The 19519-nt window shown below is 38.3% G+C and overlaps 1 protein-coding gene across 1 annotated transcript in view; it reads right to left on the reverse strand.

Annotated features, from left to right (window-relative positions):
* Window positions 1-19519, reverse strand: part of KLHDC10 (kelch domain containing 10) — a gene marked incomplete at its 5' end in the record, with an annotated part of 67835 nt that overhangs the window by 27953 nt on the left and 20363 nt on the right. The window contains one exon of the mRNA XM_011995867.1: window positions 10783-10869. Within this exon, the coding sequence (XP_011851257.1) occupies window positions 10783-10869 (87 nt within the window). The remainder of the gene's footprint in view (window positions 1-10782; window positions 10870-19519) is intronic.

Raw genomic sequence — 19519 nt, forward strand, 5'->3', positions numbered from 1 at the left:
TTTTTGAGACGGAGCCTCACTCTTGTCGCCCAGGTACAAGAGTGTAGTGGCGCTATCTTGGCTCACTGCAACCTCTGCCTCCTGGGTTCGAGCAATTTTCCTGCCTCAGCCTGAGTAGCTGGGATTACAGACGTGCGCCACGACGCCCAGCTAATTTTTGTATTTTTAGTAGAGTCTGGGTTTCGTCATGCTGTCCAGGCTGGTCTTGAACTCTTGACCCAAGGTGATCCGCCCACCTCAGCCTCCCAAAGCGCTGGGATTACAGGCATGAACTATGGCACCTGGTCGCCCAAGCAAGTTTTTGTATTTCATCAATAGTTTCATTGTTTTCTTGTTTTTTTTATTTCTAAGTACTTTATATATTTCCATACAATTGTAACTAGATACTTCTTTTATTTTCTAATTGGTTGCTGTTAATATATAAGAAGGTGGTTTTTACAAGTTTTTGTCCAATTTTCTGAACTCTAGTATTAGTTACCATGAATTATCTTGAATTTTATAGGTAGATAATCAGATAATCTGTTATTAATGCCAACTTTAGCTCTTCCTTTCCAATATGTGTGCTTTTTTCTTTTCTTTTTTTTTTCTTTTTTCCTGGTCTTCTACTGTATTGGCTGAAAACTCCAGAACAAGGTTGAATAGTGGAGATGACAGTTGACATCTTTGTCTTGTTTTTTTTTACTTTAATGAGGATATTGGTAAGGTTTTGCCATTATATATTATGTTTGCTATTGGTTTCTTATCAATAAATGATACATCATATATGATATTTACTACTGGTTTTCTATAGTATTCTGTCATAAATCTTTTATCCCTGGATGCATAAGAATGTTTTCCCTTACCAGGAATGGATGTCGGGTTTGTTTATTTATTTTTGAGACAGGGTCTTGCTCTGTTGCTCAGGCTGGAATGTAGCAGTGCAATCACTGCTCACTGTAGCCTTGACCTCCCAGGTTCAAGTAATCCTCTCATCTCAGCCTCCCAAGTAGCTGGGACCACAGGTGTGTGCCGCCATACCCGGCTAATTTCTCAGGTTTTTTTTTAGAGACAGAGTGTTGTCCAGGCTGGTCTCCAACTCTTGGGCTCAAGAGATCCTCCTGCCTCAGCCTCCCAAAGGGCTGGGATTACAGGCATGAGCCACTGTGCACCCAACACAAAGTTTGTATTCAAATGTAACATACAGAAAAGCATATATGTCATAAGGGTACTGGTTGCATTTTAACAAAATGAGCACATTAAATACCAAATTTTATTAAATGCTTTATTTAATACAGCAAAGTCACACTTTTTCTTTAAGCCTATTAAAGTAGTAAACTAAATACATTCCACAGATAAGGTCCATTTGATCTTGATTTCTTCTTATTTAGATTTGTCCCTGCAATCTTATGTATTTTTTATTTACTACTCTTTCTTGCTTTATTTTCCCACTTTTCTGATTTTATTGAAATAAGCTTTCTTTTTTCCCCTACAAAGATCTGTATCTTATTACCCCTAATACTTTCTGGAAAACAAACTTTTATTTTTTTAACACTCTTCAGAAAGAACCACATCTGGAAAGACTGGCCTGTTAATGGTGGTTGAGTGAAGATGTGAGGCAGGATCTTTGCTTTTTAAATTTAACTCCTTTTATTGTTAAATATGGCATGCATTAGAATTTACATAAATATAAATGTACAAATTATTATTATTAATTAATTTATTTTTTGAGACGGAGTTTCACTGTTGTTGCCCAGGCTGGAGTGCAATGGTGTGATCTTGGCTTACCGCTTCCATCTCCCAGGTTCAAGCGATTTTCCTGCCTCAACCTCCCGAGTAGCTGGGATTACAGGCTTACGCCACCAGGCCCAGCTAATTTTGTATTTTTAGTAGAGGCAGGGTTTCACCATGTTGGTCAGGCTAGTATCAAACTTCCAACCTCAGGTGATCCAGCCTCCCAAAGTGCTGGGATTACAGGCGTGAGCCACGGCACCCAGCCTTAAATGTACAAATTATTAAAAAGAGAACAGGTAACCACCATCCAGCTCAAGTAACCACCATCCAGCTCAAGGAACAGAATACTGTATAAAGAGCTTAACAAATTATTAAAATAGGTCAAATAACCATCATTCAGGTCAAGAAACAGAATACTGTCAGCACCCAGAAATCCTCTACCTGCCCATCTTGATCACACCCTCCAACCTCCCTTCACTTCTACAGTATCCTGCTTCCTGATTTTTAGGGCAATCGTAAAAATCTGTTGTCTTTTTATAGCTTTATTATACCTAGGTATGCATCTCTAAACAATACTGTTTATTTTGGCCTGGTTTTAAAGTGTATTTGAATAGAACAGTATGTAGAATAATATAGTATATTTTCTTTCCAGGCTTTTTTATTCACAATTAAGTTTTTGAGATTCATCCCTGTTCTAGGGGAGCAGAGGTGGTCTGTTCATTTCCCTTGCCAAATATTATTTATTTGTATGAATATATATCACAATGTATTTATCCAGTCTAAGTTGTGTGAAGAGGCATTTTGGGTTGTTTCAAATTTGTGGTTCTTAATGTTGCTATGAACATTTTTGCACAGGCTGCAAGTTCACAGGGGCTCGCATTTCTGTTGGTTATAAATCTAAACATGGAATTTCTGAATCTTAATGTGTGTAAATCTTCACCTTCATTTGGTAAAGCCACAATGTTTTTCAAAATGGCTGTACCAATTTACATATCCAAGGGCAGCATGTGAGAATTCCTGTTGCTCCACATCCTTGCCAATATTTGGTATCGCCATTGTCAGTCTTTTTAATTTAGCAATTCCTGTGAGTTTGTAGAGCTCTCGTGGTTTTAATATTCATTTCTCTCATTACAATGAGGGTGAGCACCTTTTCATGTTTATTGGCCATTTGAACTTTTCTTTTGGGAAATGCCTGCTGATATGGTTTGGATCTGTGTCCCCACCCAAATCTCATGTTCAATTGTAATCCCCAGTGTTGGAGATGGGGCATGGTGGGGGTGACTGGATCATGGGGGCGAAGTTCTCGTGAATGGTTTAGCACCATACCTCCTTGGTACTGTATAGTGACTGAGTTCTCACAAGACCTGGTTGTTTAAAAGTGTGTAGCACCTCCCCCCACCGCCTCTTGGTCCTGCTCCTGCTATGTAAGACACCTGCTCCCACTTTGCCTCTTGCCATGAGTAAAAGCTTTCTGAGGCCTCTCCAGAAGCAGATGCTACCATGCTTCCTATACAGCCTGCAGAACCGTGAGTCAATTAAACCTCTTCTTTATAAAATACCCAGTCTCAGGTATTTACTTATACCAGTGCAAGAACAGATTAAGAACACCTGCTCAAGCCTCTAACACATTCTCATTGAACTGTCTTTTTTGAACTTGATTTGCAGAAATGTTATATATGCTTACAATAAGGATCTTCACTTTTCACCCTATGTATTTCTATATTATTTGAATTTTTCTTTTAGTAGATAATATTACACCTGTAAATTTTAAAACAAAAAATTCTAGGACCTTTAGCACTACTCTCAATTTGTTTAATTTTAGTTACAGACTGTTATACAGTTAACCTTTGAACAATATGAATTTGAACTGCACAAGTCTATTTATATGCAAATTTTCCTCTGCCTCTGCCACCCCTGAGACAGCAAGCCCAAGTCCTCCTTTTCCTCTTCCTCCTCAGCTTTCTCAGTGTAAAAACAGTAAGGATGAAGACCTTTATGATGATCCACTTCCACTTAATGAATGGTAAGTGTTTTTTGAGATGCAGTCTTGCTCTGTTGCCCAGGCTGGAGTGCAGTGGTGTGATCTTGGTTCACTGCAACCTCCGCCTCCTGGGTTTAAGCGATTCTCCTGCCTCAGCCTCTTGAGTAGTTGGGATTACAGATGCCCACCACCATGCCCGGCTAATTTTTGTATTTTTAGTAGAGACGGGGTTTCACCATGTTGGCCAGGCTGGTCTCGAACTCCTGACCTCGTGATCCGCCTGCCTCAGCCTCCCAAAGTGCTGGAATTACAGGCGTGAGCTACCACTCCCAGGCTGGGTTTTTCATTTTATCAGAGTATATCTTCAAATAATTTGGGGTATGTCACAAAATGGGGGTATGTCACAAACTTTCAGCGATCTTATTTTGACTCCCCCCCTTAAACATTAGTGAGGCTGGGTACAGAATTCTCTCTTGAGAATAATTTCCCCTCAGAACACTGAAGGCATTTATCTTCTAGCAAACCATGCTGCAGGTGAGAAATCCATGCCAGTCTGATTTTCAGTTTTGAGTCTACGTGACTTGTTTTCTACCTCTGAAATAGTAAGTACTTTAGTAACGTATAGGGAGGTACTTTTTGTTGGTTTGTTTTTGCATTTTTTCCTGTTTGGTCCTTGGCATGCCCTTTATACGTGAAAACTCAGATTTTTTTTTTTTTTTTTTTTTGAGTCTTGCTCTGTCACCCAGGCTGGAGTGCAGTGACATGATCGTAGCTCACTGCAAACTCTGCCTCCCGGGTTCAAGCAATTCCCTGCCACAGCCTCCTGAGTAGCTGGGATTACAGGCACCTGCCACACCTGGCTAATTTTTTTCTATTTTTAATAGAAACGGGGGTTTCACCATCTTGGCCAGGCTGGTCTTGAACTCCAGACCTCGTGATCCACCCGCCTCGGCCTCCCAAAGTGCTAGGATTACAGGTCTGAGCCACTGGCCCGGCCAAAACTCAGATTTTTAAATTTTCTCCGTTCCATTGTCTGATCTTTCCTTCTGTAACTCCTGTGAAATGGGTACTTGATCACTCAGATCTATCCTCAAAGGATGAATTTTCCTCATGTACTTTCCATCTGTAGGTCTTCTTTATAGTCTGCAAATTTCCTCTATTTTATTTTTATGAAAAGTAACTGGTCTTAAGTGTCTTGTTTAACCCTCCAACTGAATTTTAATGTCAGCAATCAATTCAATATAAAACTAATTCATTAATCATTACTTTTTATCCATGGAAACATTTTTTGTTTTGTTTTGTTTTGTCTTGAGACAAGAGTCTTGCTCTGTTGCCCAGGCTGGAGTGCAATGGCACAATCTCATCTCACTGCAACCACTGCCTCCCAGGTTCAAGTGATTCTCATGCCTCAGCCTCCCGAATAGCTGGGATTACAGGTGTGTGCCACCAAGACCAGCTAACTTTCGTATTTTTAGTAGAGACGGGGCTTCACCATGTTGGTTGGCTAGGCTGGTCTTGAACTCCTAGCCTCAAGTGATTCACCTACCTTGGCTTCCCAAAGTGCTGGGATTACAGGTGTGAGCCACCACACCCAGCCAGGAAGCTGGCTTTTTAAATTTATGAATCTAATTCACTCTTGGCTCTGTAACAATACATCCTGTGGTTAGAACTTCCTCAAGTTCCACTCTACTTCTTCATTATCTCTGTTTCTACCATAGGCAGCTGTTTTATTTGTTTATTTTAGTCTCTTCTAAGTCTAGTTTCCCTCAAATGTAGGTAAGCCTTTATCACCTACTCATATTATAAATGAAGGACTACATTGTTTAGTTATTATAAGAAACATGTGTTTCCTCAACAGTTGTATTAATCTGCCTCCAAAACCCAAATGGAGGGATGGAAGGTCTGAGTGTGGATCTCTGAAGGTAAGTGGCACACTGACAAACAGGTTTCCCTTTACAAGTGGAGAAAAGAAAGCAGTTTGACCTTATTACTGCCAAAATTGGCAGACTGTATTTTGACTGTATTGTCCTTTATGCATATGGATCCTTGACAGAGCTGTTTTTCTTGTTCTCCTCTCATTCCACTCTTCTCATCCATCTACTACAGAAGTCCATTCGCTAAGGCTCTGCTTTGTGCACTCTTCCTCCAGTATCTTTTTTTTTTTTTTTGAGACGGAGTCTTGCTCTGTTGCCCAGGCTGGAGTGCAGTGGCACGATCTTGGCTCACTGCAAGCTCCGCCTCCCGGGTTCACGCCATTCTCCTGCCTCAGCTTCCCGAGTACCTGGGACCACAGGCACCCGCCACCATGCCCAGCTAATTTTTTGTATTTTTAGTAGAGATGGGGTTTCACCATGTTAGCTAGGATGGTCTCGATCTCCTGACCTCATGATCCGCCCACCTCAGCCTCCCAAAGTGCTGGGATTACAGGCGTGAGCCACCACGCCTGGCCACCTTCCTCCAGTCTTAATCCAGTACCTGCCCAATCCTCCCCAAGGCAAATCTACTTTCCTTGAACTGTTCTCATGGCCTTATCCTGGAACTAATGCCACTGCTAGGGCGCTTTATATGAAGGGAGAGAAGGAGTAGGGGAAGTAACTGTTTTGAAGGCAACTTTTTCATTACCTGCCCTGATATTCCACTTTCCCCCCAAACTGCTCCATGTTCCTATACTTGCTGCCTCTGTGCTTCGAGTTTAAGAAAAGAGCCCTATTAAGACACTCTCTGACCTCTACCATGCAGCAGGAGCATCTATTCTGGGTTGCACTTTATTCTGTGATGGTTCCTCCATCGATATAATTCCAATTGTTCTCCAGTACCCTAAAATTTCTAAAACCTTCTGGCATTATAACAATAACAATAATGATAGCGAACATTAATTCAACATTTGCTATATGTAAATAAACTCTCCTAAGTGCTCTGTACATACTGTCTCTCTTGATCTTCATAGTAACTCTAGGAGGCAGATACTATTATCATCATTCTAATTTTACATATGAGGCAACTGAGGCAAAAAAAGAATAAGCAACTTGCCCAAGGTCATGCTAAAGGGCAAATCCTGGATTCAGACACAAGTAATCTAGTTTCAAAGTCTCCCTTTTCTTTTTCTTTTTTTTTTTTAATGACAATGATTTATTCTCTGTCTTATGTTTGTTTTGTCATTTCCAATGACATCTGAGAAGTAGGGGAAGGTAAATGGGTATGTTAAGTCTGCCATTTTATAATAAAAACCATTGTTTTCATTACACCATTACTGTTTTCACTACAACACAATTTTAATTGGTAGAAATATGTTTTAGAGAAGATGTAGGACCTAGTGAAGGAATCTAGTGACAGAAAATGGGCCCTATGACATAAACTGTCTACAATCTGAACCAAGAGAGGTGATACAAAGAATTCCAAAATATGAGGCTTGAAAGTGGCTATTTCAAAAGTATAATTAAAAACAAACAAACAAAACCAGGCAACCTATTGAAGCATTAAACAATAGCATTTTCATGTTCTCAACAATTCATTAGTTCACTGTCACCAATACCAGAGAGAAGTTGAGAACAAAATAAAATGTTAGTCCCATCCTATTTTCTGACAGTGGCCTTTACAATACTTTAATTCAACTCAAATACATATGATATAACTGCTACATGCACTATCCTACAAACTGGAGTAAAGATATGAAAGGCACTGTCCGATTGTCCCTGCCCTTACAGAGCTTACAGTCTAATGGGAGGCACAGCCAAGTAAACAACTACAAGTCAGTGCAATAAGTGCTATGATATAGGTAGGTACACGGAGGCTGCCATCAGAACAAAGAGGGGAGAGGCCTGCCAAGGAAGATTCCCTGGAAATACTCTTGGACCAAGTGTTAAAGGATATGCTATTAATGCTATTATTGGTTGGTTGAAGAAACTAAACTGAATTTACTATCCTTTGCCTAAAATCTACATCTAATTTCATTTCCACTTCCTTATATGTCAAATCAATTCTCTACTTTTTTTTTTTTTTTTTAATGAGACAGGGCCTCGCTCTTTCACCCAGACTGGAATGCAGTGGCATGATTACAGCTCACTGCAGCCTCGAACTCCTAGGTGCAAGCAATCCTCCTGCCTCAGCCTCCCCAGTAGCTGGGACTACAGGCATGCCCCCACCACACCTGGCTAATTGTACGTACGTACGTGCGTGTATATGTAGAGAGACAGGGTTTCACTCTGCTAGGATTGCAGGTGCAGGCCACCATGCCCGGCCCCTACTCTCCATTCCTGTTACAACTACCTCATTTCAGCCTCCATCATTTTGCATACTGATAACTAATAATCTCATAACTAGCCTTTAATTAAATTTCTTCACTAGCTAAAAAACCAAATCTGACCCTGAAAACCCCACTTGGGTGGTGCCCACTTGGTCTGGGCCCTCTCCAGCCTCTTTTGTCCACCCCTTTCCCACTGTGCTGAACTTTCTAGATCTCTAAAAGCACCATGTCCTGTTTTGCTTAAATGCCTTTACTCAAGCTGCCTGATCCCCACGGTTTGAGAGGATCCAACCCTCCTTTGCTGATACCTACTCAGCCTTTAAGCACATTCCTTCTGATGTCATCCTCATGGCCACTCCTCTGTCACCCTCCTCCAGCCAAGTTGAGTCAGGTATCTCTTCTGTGTGCTCCCATAGCATGCTACCTCATCAGAACACTTACCACAAATAATTATACTCAAACTGTTCTGTAATTGTCTGTTTACCTGATTCTCTATTACTCAGATCATCAGGCTAGCACAGTACATAGGAAGCAATCAAGAAATACTGAAAGAATGACAGAATGAACGAACAAACAAACGAAGAGAGTTAAGCCTGTGAAAGTTGATGAGACAACTAAAGGAGATAATGGAGAGGACAGAACACTGGAGCAATACCCACCTTGAGGGGGCAGGAAGAAAGAAGCTAGTGAAGGAAACAGAATGAACAATCAAAGAGGCAGGAAGAAAACATCTAGAACTATACAGTACAGCAACCCAAAAAAATAGAAAAATTTAAGAAGGGCAAGTAGTCAACAGCCTCAAACACTACTTAGAGGTTAAAGAAGGTGAGAACTAAAAGAAGGCCACTAGTGATCCTGATGTTGCTGATGCTGAGTTAACTCCCACCTCAATTCCAGTACTGTCAGGGGCCACCTTTCTCAACCACTGATTGAGGCTATTGAGGGCTTACAAATAACCAATGCTATAAAACTTACCTGTGCAATCTTTTTTTCCACAATCAAAAAATTGAAAAACAAACACCATACAAAAGAAAATAAAATCCCTACCATACAGAAACAACCTGTTATGTCACTATTTTTTATGTTTACATGTTCTATATCATTATGTTGAATTATACATCCTAAACAATTCCTTAATTATGCTTATATTTAGTATGCATAATTATAATTATTAATATAATTAAATGAAGTTTAATTTATGCTTTATTCAGCACAAGTTAGATTTCTCATTGGAAACTGGGAAATTGGCATTCTAATTTATAAATAGAAAAAAGAAAAAATGCTATAGAATTAGACATGCCTGCTTGGCCGTGTGTACAATGGCTTTCCTGTCATATAATACTAAAATCACCTAATATTTTTCTTTTTTTTTTTGAGAAAAGTCTCACTTTATCGCTCAGGCTGGAATGCAGTGGCGCAATCATGGCTCACTGCAACCTCTGCCTCCTGGGCTCAAGTGATCCTCCCACCTCAGCCTCCCAAATAGCTGGGACTGTAAGTGTGCACTACCATGCCCGGCTAATTTTTGTATTTTTTATAGAGACAGGGTTTCACCGTGTTGTCCAGGCTGGTCTTGAACTCCTGGACTCAAGCAATCTGCTCACCTTGGCCTCCCAAAGAGCTGGGATTACAGGTATGAGCCACCCAGCCTGGCCCTTAATTTTTTCTAACAAAATTTACTCATGCTAAAAGGTGGTACACCATCTTCAGGATCTTATCTTGACCCATTTTACGGCTGATTTTATGCATGATCTGGAGCTCGGGTGCCAAAAATAGGTTAGGAACTAGATATAGAAACATCTATAGCAGTTGCAGGATTTTTTCCTAGGTTTTTAAAAAAAAAAAAAAAAAAAAACTCCACTTAAAATTAGATACACTGGGTTGTAAATAATTTAATATAGTCTAAATTACAACATTAAGTAGGCTTGTGTGACAATTTGTTGTATCTAGAAAAATAGTGTGAATCAGTTTTCAACCCTCTTTTGAGATTTTCTTTTTTCAGTATGGAGTATGTTTTAGTAGAAAAAATAAAAAGTAGAAGGAATGCAACATTTCTAAAAGTAAAAACTGCTAGGTCAAAGGGTGTGAACATTTCTAAGGTTTTTAATACATATTACCAAATTGGTTTCAGAAAAGTTGTATAAAATTTACACTTCCTTCAATATATGAGCTTTATCTTCCCATACCCTTGCCAACATTGGGTATTCTTATTTTTGGTCTTTGCTCATCTAATAGGTAAAAATATCTTATTGTTTTAATTGTTGTGTTTATAATAATAGTAAAAATATTTCTTCGTAATTATTGGCACTTCTTTTTAACAAACTGATAATTCTATATCCTTTTACCTATTTTTCTAGTGGGCATTTGTTTTTAACCTATTGGTTTATAAGAACTCTTTATATATTCATATTACCCCTTTGTTACAAATAATTCTCTTTTTTATCTTTTAATATATGACATTTGACATAAGAGGTTTTTTAGTTTATACCATCACATAATCTTTTACTTCTTCCTTAGAATCATATTTAGAAAATTCTTTCCCACATCCATATTTTATAGATTATTCACTCAAAATTCTTTCTAATATGGCTACTGTGGAATACCATTTTTATCAGAGAGATGATTTATCTCTACCATCTAATAATACAGTAAGTGATTCTAACTCCCTGAAACTTACAAGCCCAATTGTGGCCAACAACAGGTTTAAAATTAAGTTCTAGATTTTTCTTATTCCAATTGTTTCATTAGCTAGATGATTTTTAAAAACCAGAGTTTTGAGTTTAGAAAATTCATTCAAAGTTCCCTTTAACCCATATGAAGCACAGATCTCTTGCTAGTTATCACCCACCTCTCAAAAACCTGTTAGGGATCCTTATGATGGGACAGGACTGAATGAAGCGCCTCCTAACTGGGTCCCATCGTATTTTCTTCTTACCTGTTACCACAATTATCAGCAATAAGTCAGACACATACAACACATGGCAAATAATACATAGTCACTGTAGTTATAAAGACAGAAAAACAGGAAACAAAACAATACTTGAATACAGAAAGAAAGTGATGTAAAGTAGCATTTAACCCTGTTTTGGAAGTCAAAATTAAATTAACATATAAGCAGTGATGAAGGTTTTCAACTCTTACCCCCAAAAGAATACAATTTTGTGCAGTTTTTCAGAATTCTGGTTCAATAGTATGTGCACTCAATAATCACCAATGCCATCTTGTGGCAAAAATTCACCAGGAGCTTTATGAACAGATTAGAAATGATGACATTTTTAAGTCAGTTAATTTCAAAATGGAGCTCTGAAACTAACTGGACATAACAGAGGCTCCTGTTCCCTTCAAGGTTATATTAATTATATGGTTAAGAAGATAAAGCAATGGGCACCATTCTTTAAATATTAAATAAGCTGTCCCTACTATAATTAAATTTTAAAACAGCAACTAAATTAAACAAACATTTAATATCTTAGCACTTCCACAGGGGAAAGGAGGGAAGGGGCTCATCTGTCTTCCCAGGAAGCAAATTACCTCCATGTTAACCTCAATTAAAATATGTTTTCTTATAAAATAGAAGAAAAACCTAATAAATTAATAGAACTGTTAAATGGGATAATTTTCTCTTTTCCCAAAGGTTTTGATAGCTCTCAAAGATAGCTGTTATTGACAATAAAAACAATTAACACTTGTATAATGTTTAGGGTTTACAAAGAGTTTTCACATATATTACCTCATATAATTCTCACAACAATCCTGTATTGATTCAACAATCATTTTATTTAGCATCTGCTATGCCTGGAGCCCTATGCTAGGACCTGAGATTGCAAAACGAGGACATGACTCCTGCTCTTCGGAGCCCATGGTCTCATGAGGAAGGCAGATGTGTAAACAAATAATTACATGATAGTGAAGGAACTGCTGTAATAGGAGCTACCAAAACACTTTGAAGAAGATAGTATCATCCTAATGTTTCAAGCAAGGAAGCTAAAGGAAAACTAAATGACTTAATGCCAGAGCCAGGATTCAAGCGAGGCCTTCTGACTCTAAAAACTTGCCTCTTTCCACTACACCATATTTATCCTATCTTAAATTCTCTAGAAAAAGAACAGTTTTTATTTTTGGCAACTGGAAATATATATTCAGATGTCCATCAGCAGGGTCTAGTTTGCTTACTACAGAACTTGTACATAGATATATACCAATTCTGTATAATGAAATGGCATCACTTGCACATTTGTACTTAATTTTGTAGAGAATACAGACTCATGGACAAGGGGAAGAATTATTTATTTTGCAAAAGGATTTATCTTTTAATATTCTAAGTCTTTTAAATCAGTGATTCCCTAATGTTGGTCTACTGACAACTGCTAGGCTAAGGTGAAGATTCACCAGTCCAACACAAAATGAGAAAAATATGGACAAGGCAGTAAGTTTTTCAAAAAGCTAAAATGTTCCGTTTAAAGGCCTGCCCTTTTTTCAGAGATTAGAACCTTTTTGTTGTTAAATATTCTTTACTTTATGAAATGATGCTGATAAGAAAACAGTACTTGGTTTTCTTTTTAATATTCTCTCATGGAAAAGCTGAAAATTTGCAAGCCCATCTCTACTCTAAATATACATATATGGATAAATATAAGTACATATATATTTTAGTGTACAGGTTTATGACATTCAACAGTCTAGAGAACCATTGTTTTAAATCAATACAGTATGTGTTGAGATGACTCCAGGGTCCAAAACTGTAAACCACACTGTCAAAGGATACATTAAATATATAAGAAACCTCCCTTGCCCTTAAGTTTACATTCTAATTAGGGAGACAAGACAGACACATAAAACAATTAGCAATACAGGACATAATATAACAAGTGATTAGCTTAAAATTTGACATTTTTATGTATCAAAAGCGTTAAAATGTACATACCCTTTGACCCAGCTATTCCACTTCTAGGAATCTATTCCTAAAGAAACAATCATAGATGCATGGAAAGATGTATGGACAAAGATATTAACTATGGTATTATTTATAATGGTAAAAAATTAGAAACACTTTCAATGTCCAGTGACAGGGGATGGTTAAGTATGCTAAATAAACATACTTAAATATGCTCATATTCTACACACCACTAAAGAGTATATACAAAACTATTTATTAACATGACAAAACATTCACAATATATTGCAAATGAAAAATACAATGTACAAAGTAGTGTTAAGTATGACACCATTTTAGCAAAGAAAAAAGTATTTTTATATATTCAGAAAAAATACAGGAAAGATTACATCAAATTAATTTATTTGACTGTAGTTATCTTTGGATGGTTCTAATACATTATTTTTGTTTTTTCCCCTTTATGATGGTCTTTATTTTCCAAGCTCTCTGAGTAGGCATTACTTTTAGACTGGAAGAAAAACAATACTGTATTATTTTAATTTTTTAAAAAAGTGATTATAAAAAAATACTGGAAAGAAACATACCAAAGTCTTAACACTGGTTATGATTGGGCTTGAGGTTATTACCCCTTTTATGTTATCCATAAATTCTAGGATATGTGATTTTACAATGGAAAAATACAAAAAACTACTTTGGAGTAACACTGAGGGAATAACATTAAAAATTACCAAACCAGGCCTGGCATGGTGGCTCACGCCTGTAATCCCAGAGCTTTAAGAGGCCAAGGCAGGCAGATCACTTGAGGCCAGGAGTTTGAGATCAGCCTGGCCAACATGTCAAAATCCCATCTCTACTAAAAATATATGAAAATTAGTCAGGCATGGTGGCAGGTGCCTGGTAAATCCAGCTACTCAGGAGGCTGAGACAGGAGAATCGCTGGAACCTAAGAGGCAGAGGCTGTGGTGAGCCGAGATCGCGCCACTGCACTCCAGCCAGCCTGGGCGACAGAGCGAGACTCTGTCTCAAAAACAAAACAAAAAAAAAAAACACAAAAATAATTGACAAACCAAAACTGTAATAAAAAACCCTTTTTATGTTTTCTCAGGGCTTCTGTCAAACATCTTTGGCATGTCTCTCTCTCAGCAACCAGCATAAGTTTGTATGCATAGACTCCTGTTGACTCTGCTGAAGTTATTCAATCAAGGCAGGCACTGACTTCAGAACCCGTTTTATTCTTTCACCCAAAGAGCAGAAAAAAGAGAAACTAGCAACATAACAGTGTTACACCAACACAAATGTACTTATTAAATTTTTAAATAAATATATGCCTCTCCAGTTCCATATAAATATATTATTGGTCTGAACTTTCATTCATTGAAGTTTTAATTTTTATATATGCAAAGTGCCAACCTTCCTAAGTGATAGCTTAGACTCTTCAAAACAAAAACATAAGCCAGGTGTGGTGGCTCACACCTGTAATCCCAGCACTTTGGGAGGCTGAGACAGGCAGATCACCTGAGGTCAGGAGTTCGAGACCAGCCTGGCCAACATGGTGAAACCCCGTCTCTGCTAAAATACAAAAAAAATTAGCTGGGCATGGTGTCATGTGCCTGTAGTCCTGGCTACTCAGGAGGCTGAGGCAGGAGAAGTGCTTGAGCCCAGGAGGCGGAAGTTGCAGTAAACCAAGATCATGCCACTGCACTCCAGCCTGGGCAACAGAGCGAGACTCTGTCTCCACAAAAATAATAATAATAATTTCTTCAATTATTTCATCAATATTTTATTTTCTGCTAGTTTTTAATTTTTTTCTCTTTTTTACTATGTTTACTTTGCTATAAATGTAACATAGTCATTGGCTGAATTAAAATGGTAGGCTGAGCACACTGTGAGCAAGCTCACCTTCCCCTAAAATCTCCCAAATAACAAAAAAAAAGTCATTAAAAAAAAAAAAACATAATTACAAGAAAACAAGAAATGCCCTTAGTGGACTAATACTATGAGGAATCACTGGACGATGAAAAGTGGGTATAATCAGACTAAAGAAAACACCACAGTCCTACACACCAAGAGCAGAGGACCAGGTCAAGTAGAGGGACCAACTCTCAGAGTCAACTAAGACACTAAGAGCAGAGGACCAGGGCAAGTGGAGGGACCAACTCTCAGAGTCAACTCAACCCCAAGGTAAAAGACAGCAGGAAGAAGTGAAACCATTTTAAACATTTACAGCCTAAGTGATTGGAGCGTAGCACAGAAGTTACATAGCAGGTTAACCCCTCCCAGCCATTTACCTCTTTGAGTCAAGCACTATAGAACAGAGGTGTTTGTTCCCAGATGGGAACAGTGGCAAAAACAACAAAGGTGTCACTCTCTAGCTAGAACAATGAGTGTGAACACTGGGATCAGACAGAGAAGGTAGAACCCTGTGGGGATATTTTTTTTTAAATTATTGAAATGCATTTTATTTTACTCTTGTATCCCTTTAGACTTTTAGCTCAATTTGTATCAATTGATAAATTTACATAATATAGTATATTGTATGATATGGTTTGGCTGTCTCTTCACCTAAATCTCACCTTGAATTGTAATAATCCCTACATGTCAAGGGCAGAGCCAGGTGGAAATAATTGAATAATGGGGGCAGTTTCCCCCATACTGTTCTCAAGAGAATAAATCTCTTGAGATCTGATAGCTTTATAAATGGGAGTCCCCCTGTACAAGCTTTCTTGCCTGCCACCATGTAAGATGTGGCTTTGCTCCTCATTTGCCTTTGGCCATGATTGTGAGGTCTCTCTAGTCACGTAGAACTGTGAGTCAATTAAACCTCTTTTCTTTATAAATTACCCAGTCTTGGGTATGTGGGGATATTAACACCCAGGCAGAAGAGGGGACAGTCACACTGAAGAAGCCTGGCAACTACTACACTTCATCTCATTGCTTATTCCATCCCTATCCACAATCCATGGAGACCTGCTGCAATAAACAGACGTAACACTCACAGCAAGGCTAACTAGGACTCACAGATAAAGATGAATGAGCATAAAACCCAAGCATGAAGAAGTACCCAAGCATGAAGAAGTATTATAGAAAAGTATATTAAAAAGTTAAGACACAAAAGAGAATCAAACAATATTAAAATTTCAACTACCTTTTTGTTTGTTTTGCCAAAATGAACAAGCTAATCCTATACCTCAGAGGGAAAAAAGCAAGAAACCCAGAATACCAAAACAATCTTGAAAAAGAAGTGAAAGAAGACTCATACTTCCTAATTTCAAAACTTTCTGCAAAGATACAGTATTCAAAAACTGTGGTACTGGCATATGGATGGACATACAGATTAAATGAATGGAATTGAGAGTCCAAAAGTAAACCCTAACATCCATAGTCAATGGATTTTTTTGACAAGGGTGACAAGGCTATTCAGTGGGGAATAAATAGTCTTTTCAACGAATTGTCCTGGGACACTTGGATATAGTTTTACATTTAGAATTCTATGCCTACTCCAACTCCTGCTCAAGAAGGAGAGTGAAATAAAGACTTTTTTTATATGCAAGGATCCAAAAAGTTTGCTTCCTTCAGACTTCTGATGAAAGAATTACTCAAAGATATATATCTGGATTGTTTTTTAAAAAAATTAATGGAAGAATAACAAACAAGGCGTAAGAAAAGAGTAAGCAGAGAAACGAGCAAAACCTTTAAGTCTAAATATGCACTGACTGGGGAAAAAACATTACTAACATTCAAAACTAGAATCTCAGATGCTATCAACAGGAATATTTATAAGGGTAGGAAGAGAGGCTGAGAGAAGGAAAACCAGAAGAACATTAAAGTATCTGTCTTATTCAGATGAAGGACATAGAAAATGATTAATATAGATATTGATGGAAAAACATAAATTGAAGTATTGTATAAAAGATTTAAGAATACTAGATGGCTTCACTGGTGAATTCCTCCAAATATTTAAGGGCCAATTGCCAAGTCAAACTGATATAAGTAACCAAAGGTCTCATTCTAGAGAACCTGAAGACACATGTAAGAAGTCAGTCAGCTCTGATTTTCTTAAAATGAGAGAGACTAGTTAACAGTAGTCGCCAAAGTGTTTTATCAAGACTGGTCATGGTGGCAAGGATGCAGAGGACCTGGATGAGTTATACTTTGCTGGGAGGAATGTAACATGATACACACATACTCTGAGAGACGGTATGGCAGTTTCCTACAAAGCTAAACATATGTTTACCATACAACTCAACAATTACATTCTTGGCTATTTACCACAGAGAAATGAAAACTTACGTCCACACAAAAACCTGTACACAAACGTTCCTAACAGCTTTATTCACAATAGCCAAAACATGGAAACAATCCCAATGTCCTTCAGCGAAATGAATGGTTAAACCTGTGGTACAACCATGAACTACTGATTCATGCAACCAATAGGGAAAAAAAAAAGTGTCAAAAGGTTACATACTGTATGATTTTACTCACATAACATTCTTGAAATGCCAAAATTTTAGAGAACAGATTAGTAGTCACCAGGGGTTTGCCAGGGAAGGTGGCTGTGGCTGTATCAGGGTACCACCAGGGAGCCTTGTGATGGAACTGTTCTGTATCTTGACTGTGGTGGCCACACGAATCTAACATGAAATAAAATTGTACAGCATATGATACACACACACACACACACACACACAAGTACATGTAAAACTGATGAAATCTGAGTAAGGTCACTGGATGGTATCAAAGTCAATTTCCTAGTTGTGTTATTGTACAATAGTAACAGGATGCTATCATTCCAAGAAATTGCCTGGGGAAGGGTATATGGATCTCTCAGTATTATTTATTTTCCCTTTTTTTTTTTTAAAGACAGTGTCTTACTCTGTCACCCAGGCTGGAGTGCAGTGGCATGATCTTGGCTCAATGCAACCTCCACCTCCTGGGCTCAAACAATCCTCCTACCTCAGCCTCCCAAGTAGCTGGGACTACAGATGTGTGCCACCACACCTGGCTAATTTTTGTGTTTTTTGTAGAGATAGGGTCTCACCATGTTGCCCAGGCTGGTCTCAAACTCCTGGGCTCAAATGATCCGCCTGCCTCGGTCTCCCAAGTGCTGGGATCACAGGCATGAGCCACAGAACCCAGCGAATATTATTTCTTAAAACTGCAAATGAATCTACAGTTCTCAAAGTAAAAGGTATAAAAATTAAATAAAAACTGAAATGAAGAAAAAAAAGATGGTGCCAATATGGAATAGATTACATTCAAAAATGATATATCTAAAACAATTATGAATATTTAACAATTAGAACTATTGAATCAGAGAAAATGATCCAAGAATTCTGACTTAGGTGGCTACAACATGTGGTACAGTCCTACTCCCACATATAATTCAGAATCTGCAGGAATTTCAAAAGAGAAGCAAATGAATACTGTATTTGGAATCGCTGCACAGTTGTACAGATTGCTTACTGCACAAGAGCTCCAGGTAAAGTGTCTAAGGGAGGCTAAATCCAGCCTTCACTCTATTCTCCAATGTACCCATGGGACTATGTCTACCTGGAAGAGGAATCTTTTTAAAATTTCACAATGACACACTTTGAGCTAACAGTGACTTACTTGTTAAGTAAACAACTTTCTTTTAAATTTAGGATAACCAACATTTATTATCTACTCTATGCCAAACACCTTTATATACTGAGTATCTACTCTATGCTTAGCACTTATAAATACTCTTTTTTTTTTGGCGGGGCATGGGAGAAGTAGACACAGGGTCTAGCCATGTTGCCCAAGCTGGTCTTGAACTCCTGGACTCAAGAAATCCTCCTGCTTCTGTCTCCCAACAGGGAGACAACAGGCACGTGCCATCACACTCGGCTAATTTTTGTTTCTTTTGTAGAGATGTGGCCAGGGTTTCACCACGTTACCTAGGCTAGTCTCAAACTCCTGAGATTACAGACATGAGCCACCATGCCCAGCAGTCTTTTTCAATTTTAACATTTTACGATTCTAAGAAGTTTCAGACAAGGGGAAAAATTTTAAAGATAAAAGTTCATTTTAAAATCTTTTTTTTTTTTTTACTGTACATGGTTTTTTTTCTGTAAGATTTACCAAAAATCCTGCCTGCATTTGTACTTTACATGTATCAATGTGAATGTGCCTATCTTGAAATATTAACTATAGCCAGAGATTGTTTTTCTTAATTGAGTATTACCCTCCTTCCTTTTTATCTCCAGCAAAACTTCACCACTTAGAAAAATAAACTGAGGCCAGGGGTGGTGGCTCAGGCCTGTAATCCCAGCATTTTCGGAGGCCGAGGCAGGCGGATCACTTGAGGTCAGGAGTTCAAGACCAGCCTGGCCAACATGGTGATACCCTGTCTCTACTAAAATAGCTGGGTGTGGAGGCAGGTCCCTGTAATCCCAGCTACTTGGGAGGCTGAGGCAGGAGAATCACTTGAACCTGGGAGGCAGAGGTTGCAGTGAGCTGAGATTGTGCCACTGCACTCTAGTCTGGGTCACAGAGTAAGACTCTTGTCTCAAAAAAAAAACAAAAAACAAAAAACAAACAAAAAAAAACAAACTAGAGAAGTAACTAATTTTGAAAGTGAAGACACGGCTGGAGCTGGTGGCTCAGGCCTGTAATCCCCAGCACTTTGGGAAGCTGAGGAAGGTAGGTCACTTGAGGTCAGGAGTTCGAG

The sequence above is a fragment of the Mandrillus leucophaeus genome, unplaced genomic scaffold, assembly GCF_000951045.1.
Source record: "Mandrillus leucophaeus isolate KB7577 unplaced genomic scaffold, Mleu.le_1.0 Scaffold5, whole genome shotgun sequence".
NCBI classification, from domain to species: domain Eukaryota; kingdom Metazoa; phylum Chordata; class Mammalia; order Primates; family Cercopithecidae; genus Mandrillus; species Mandrillus leucophaeus.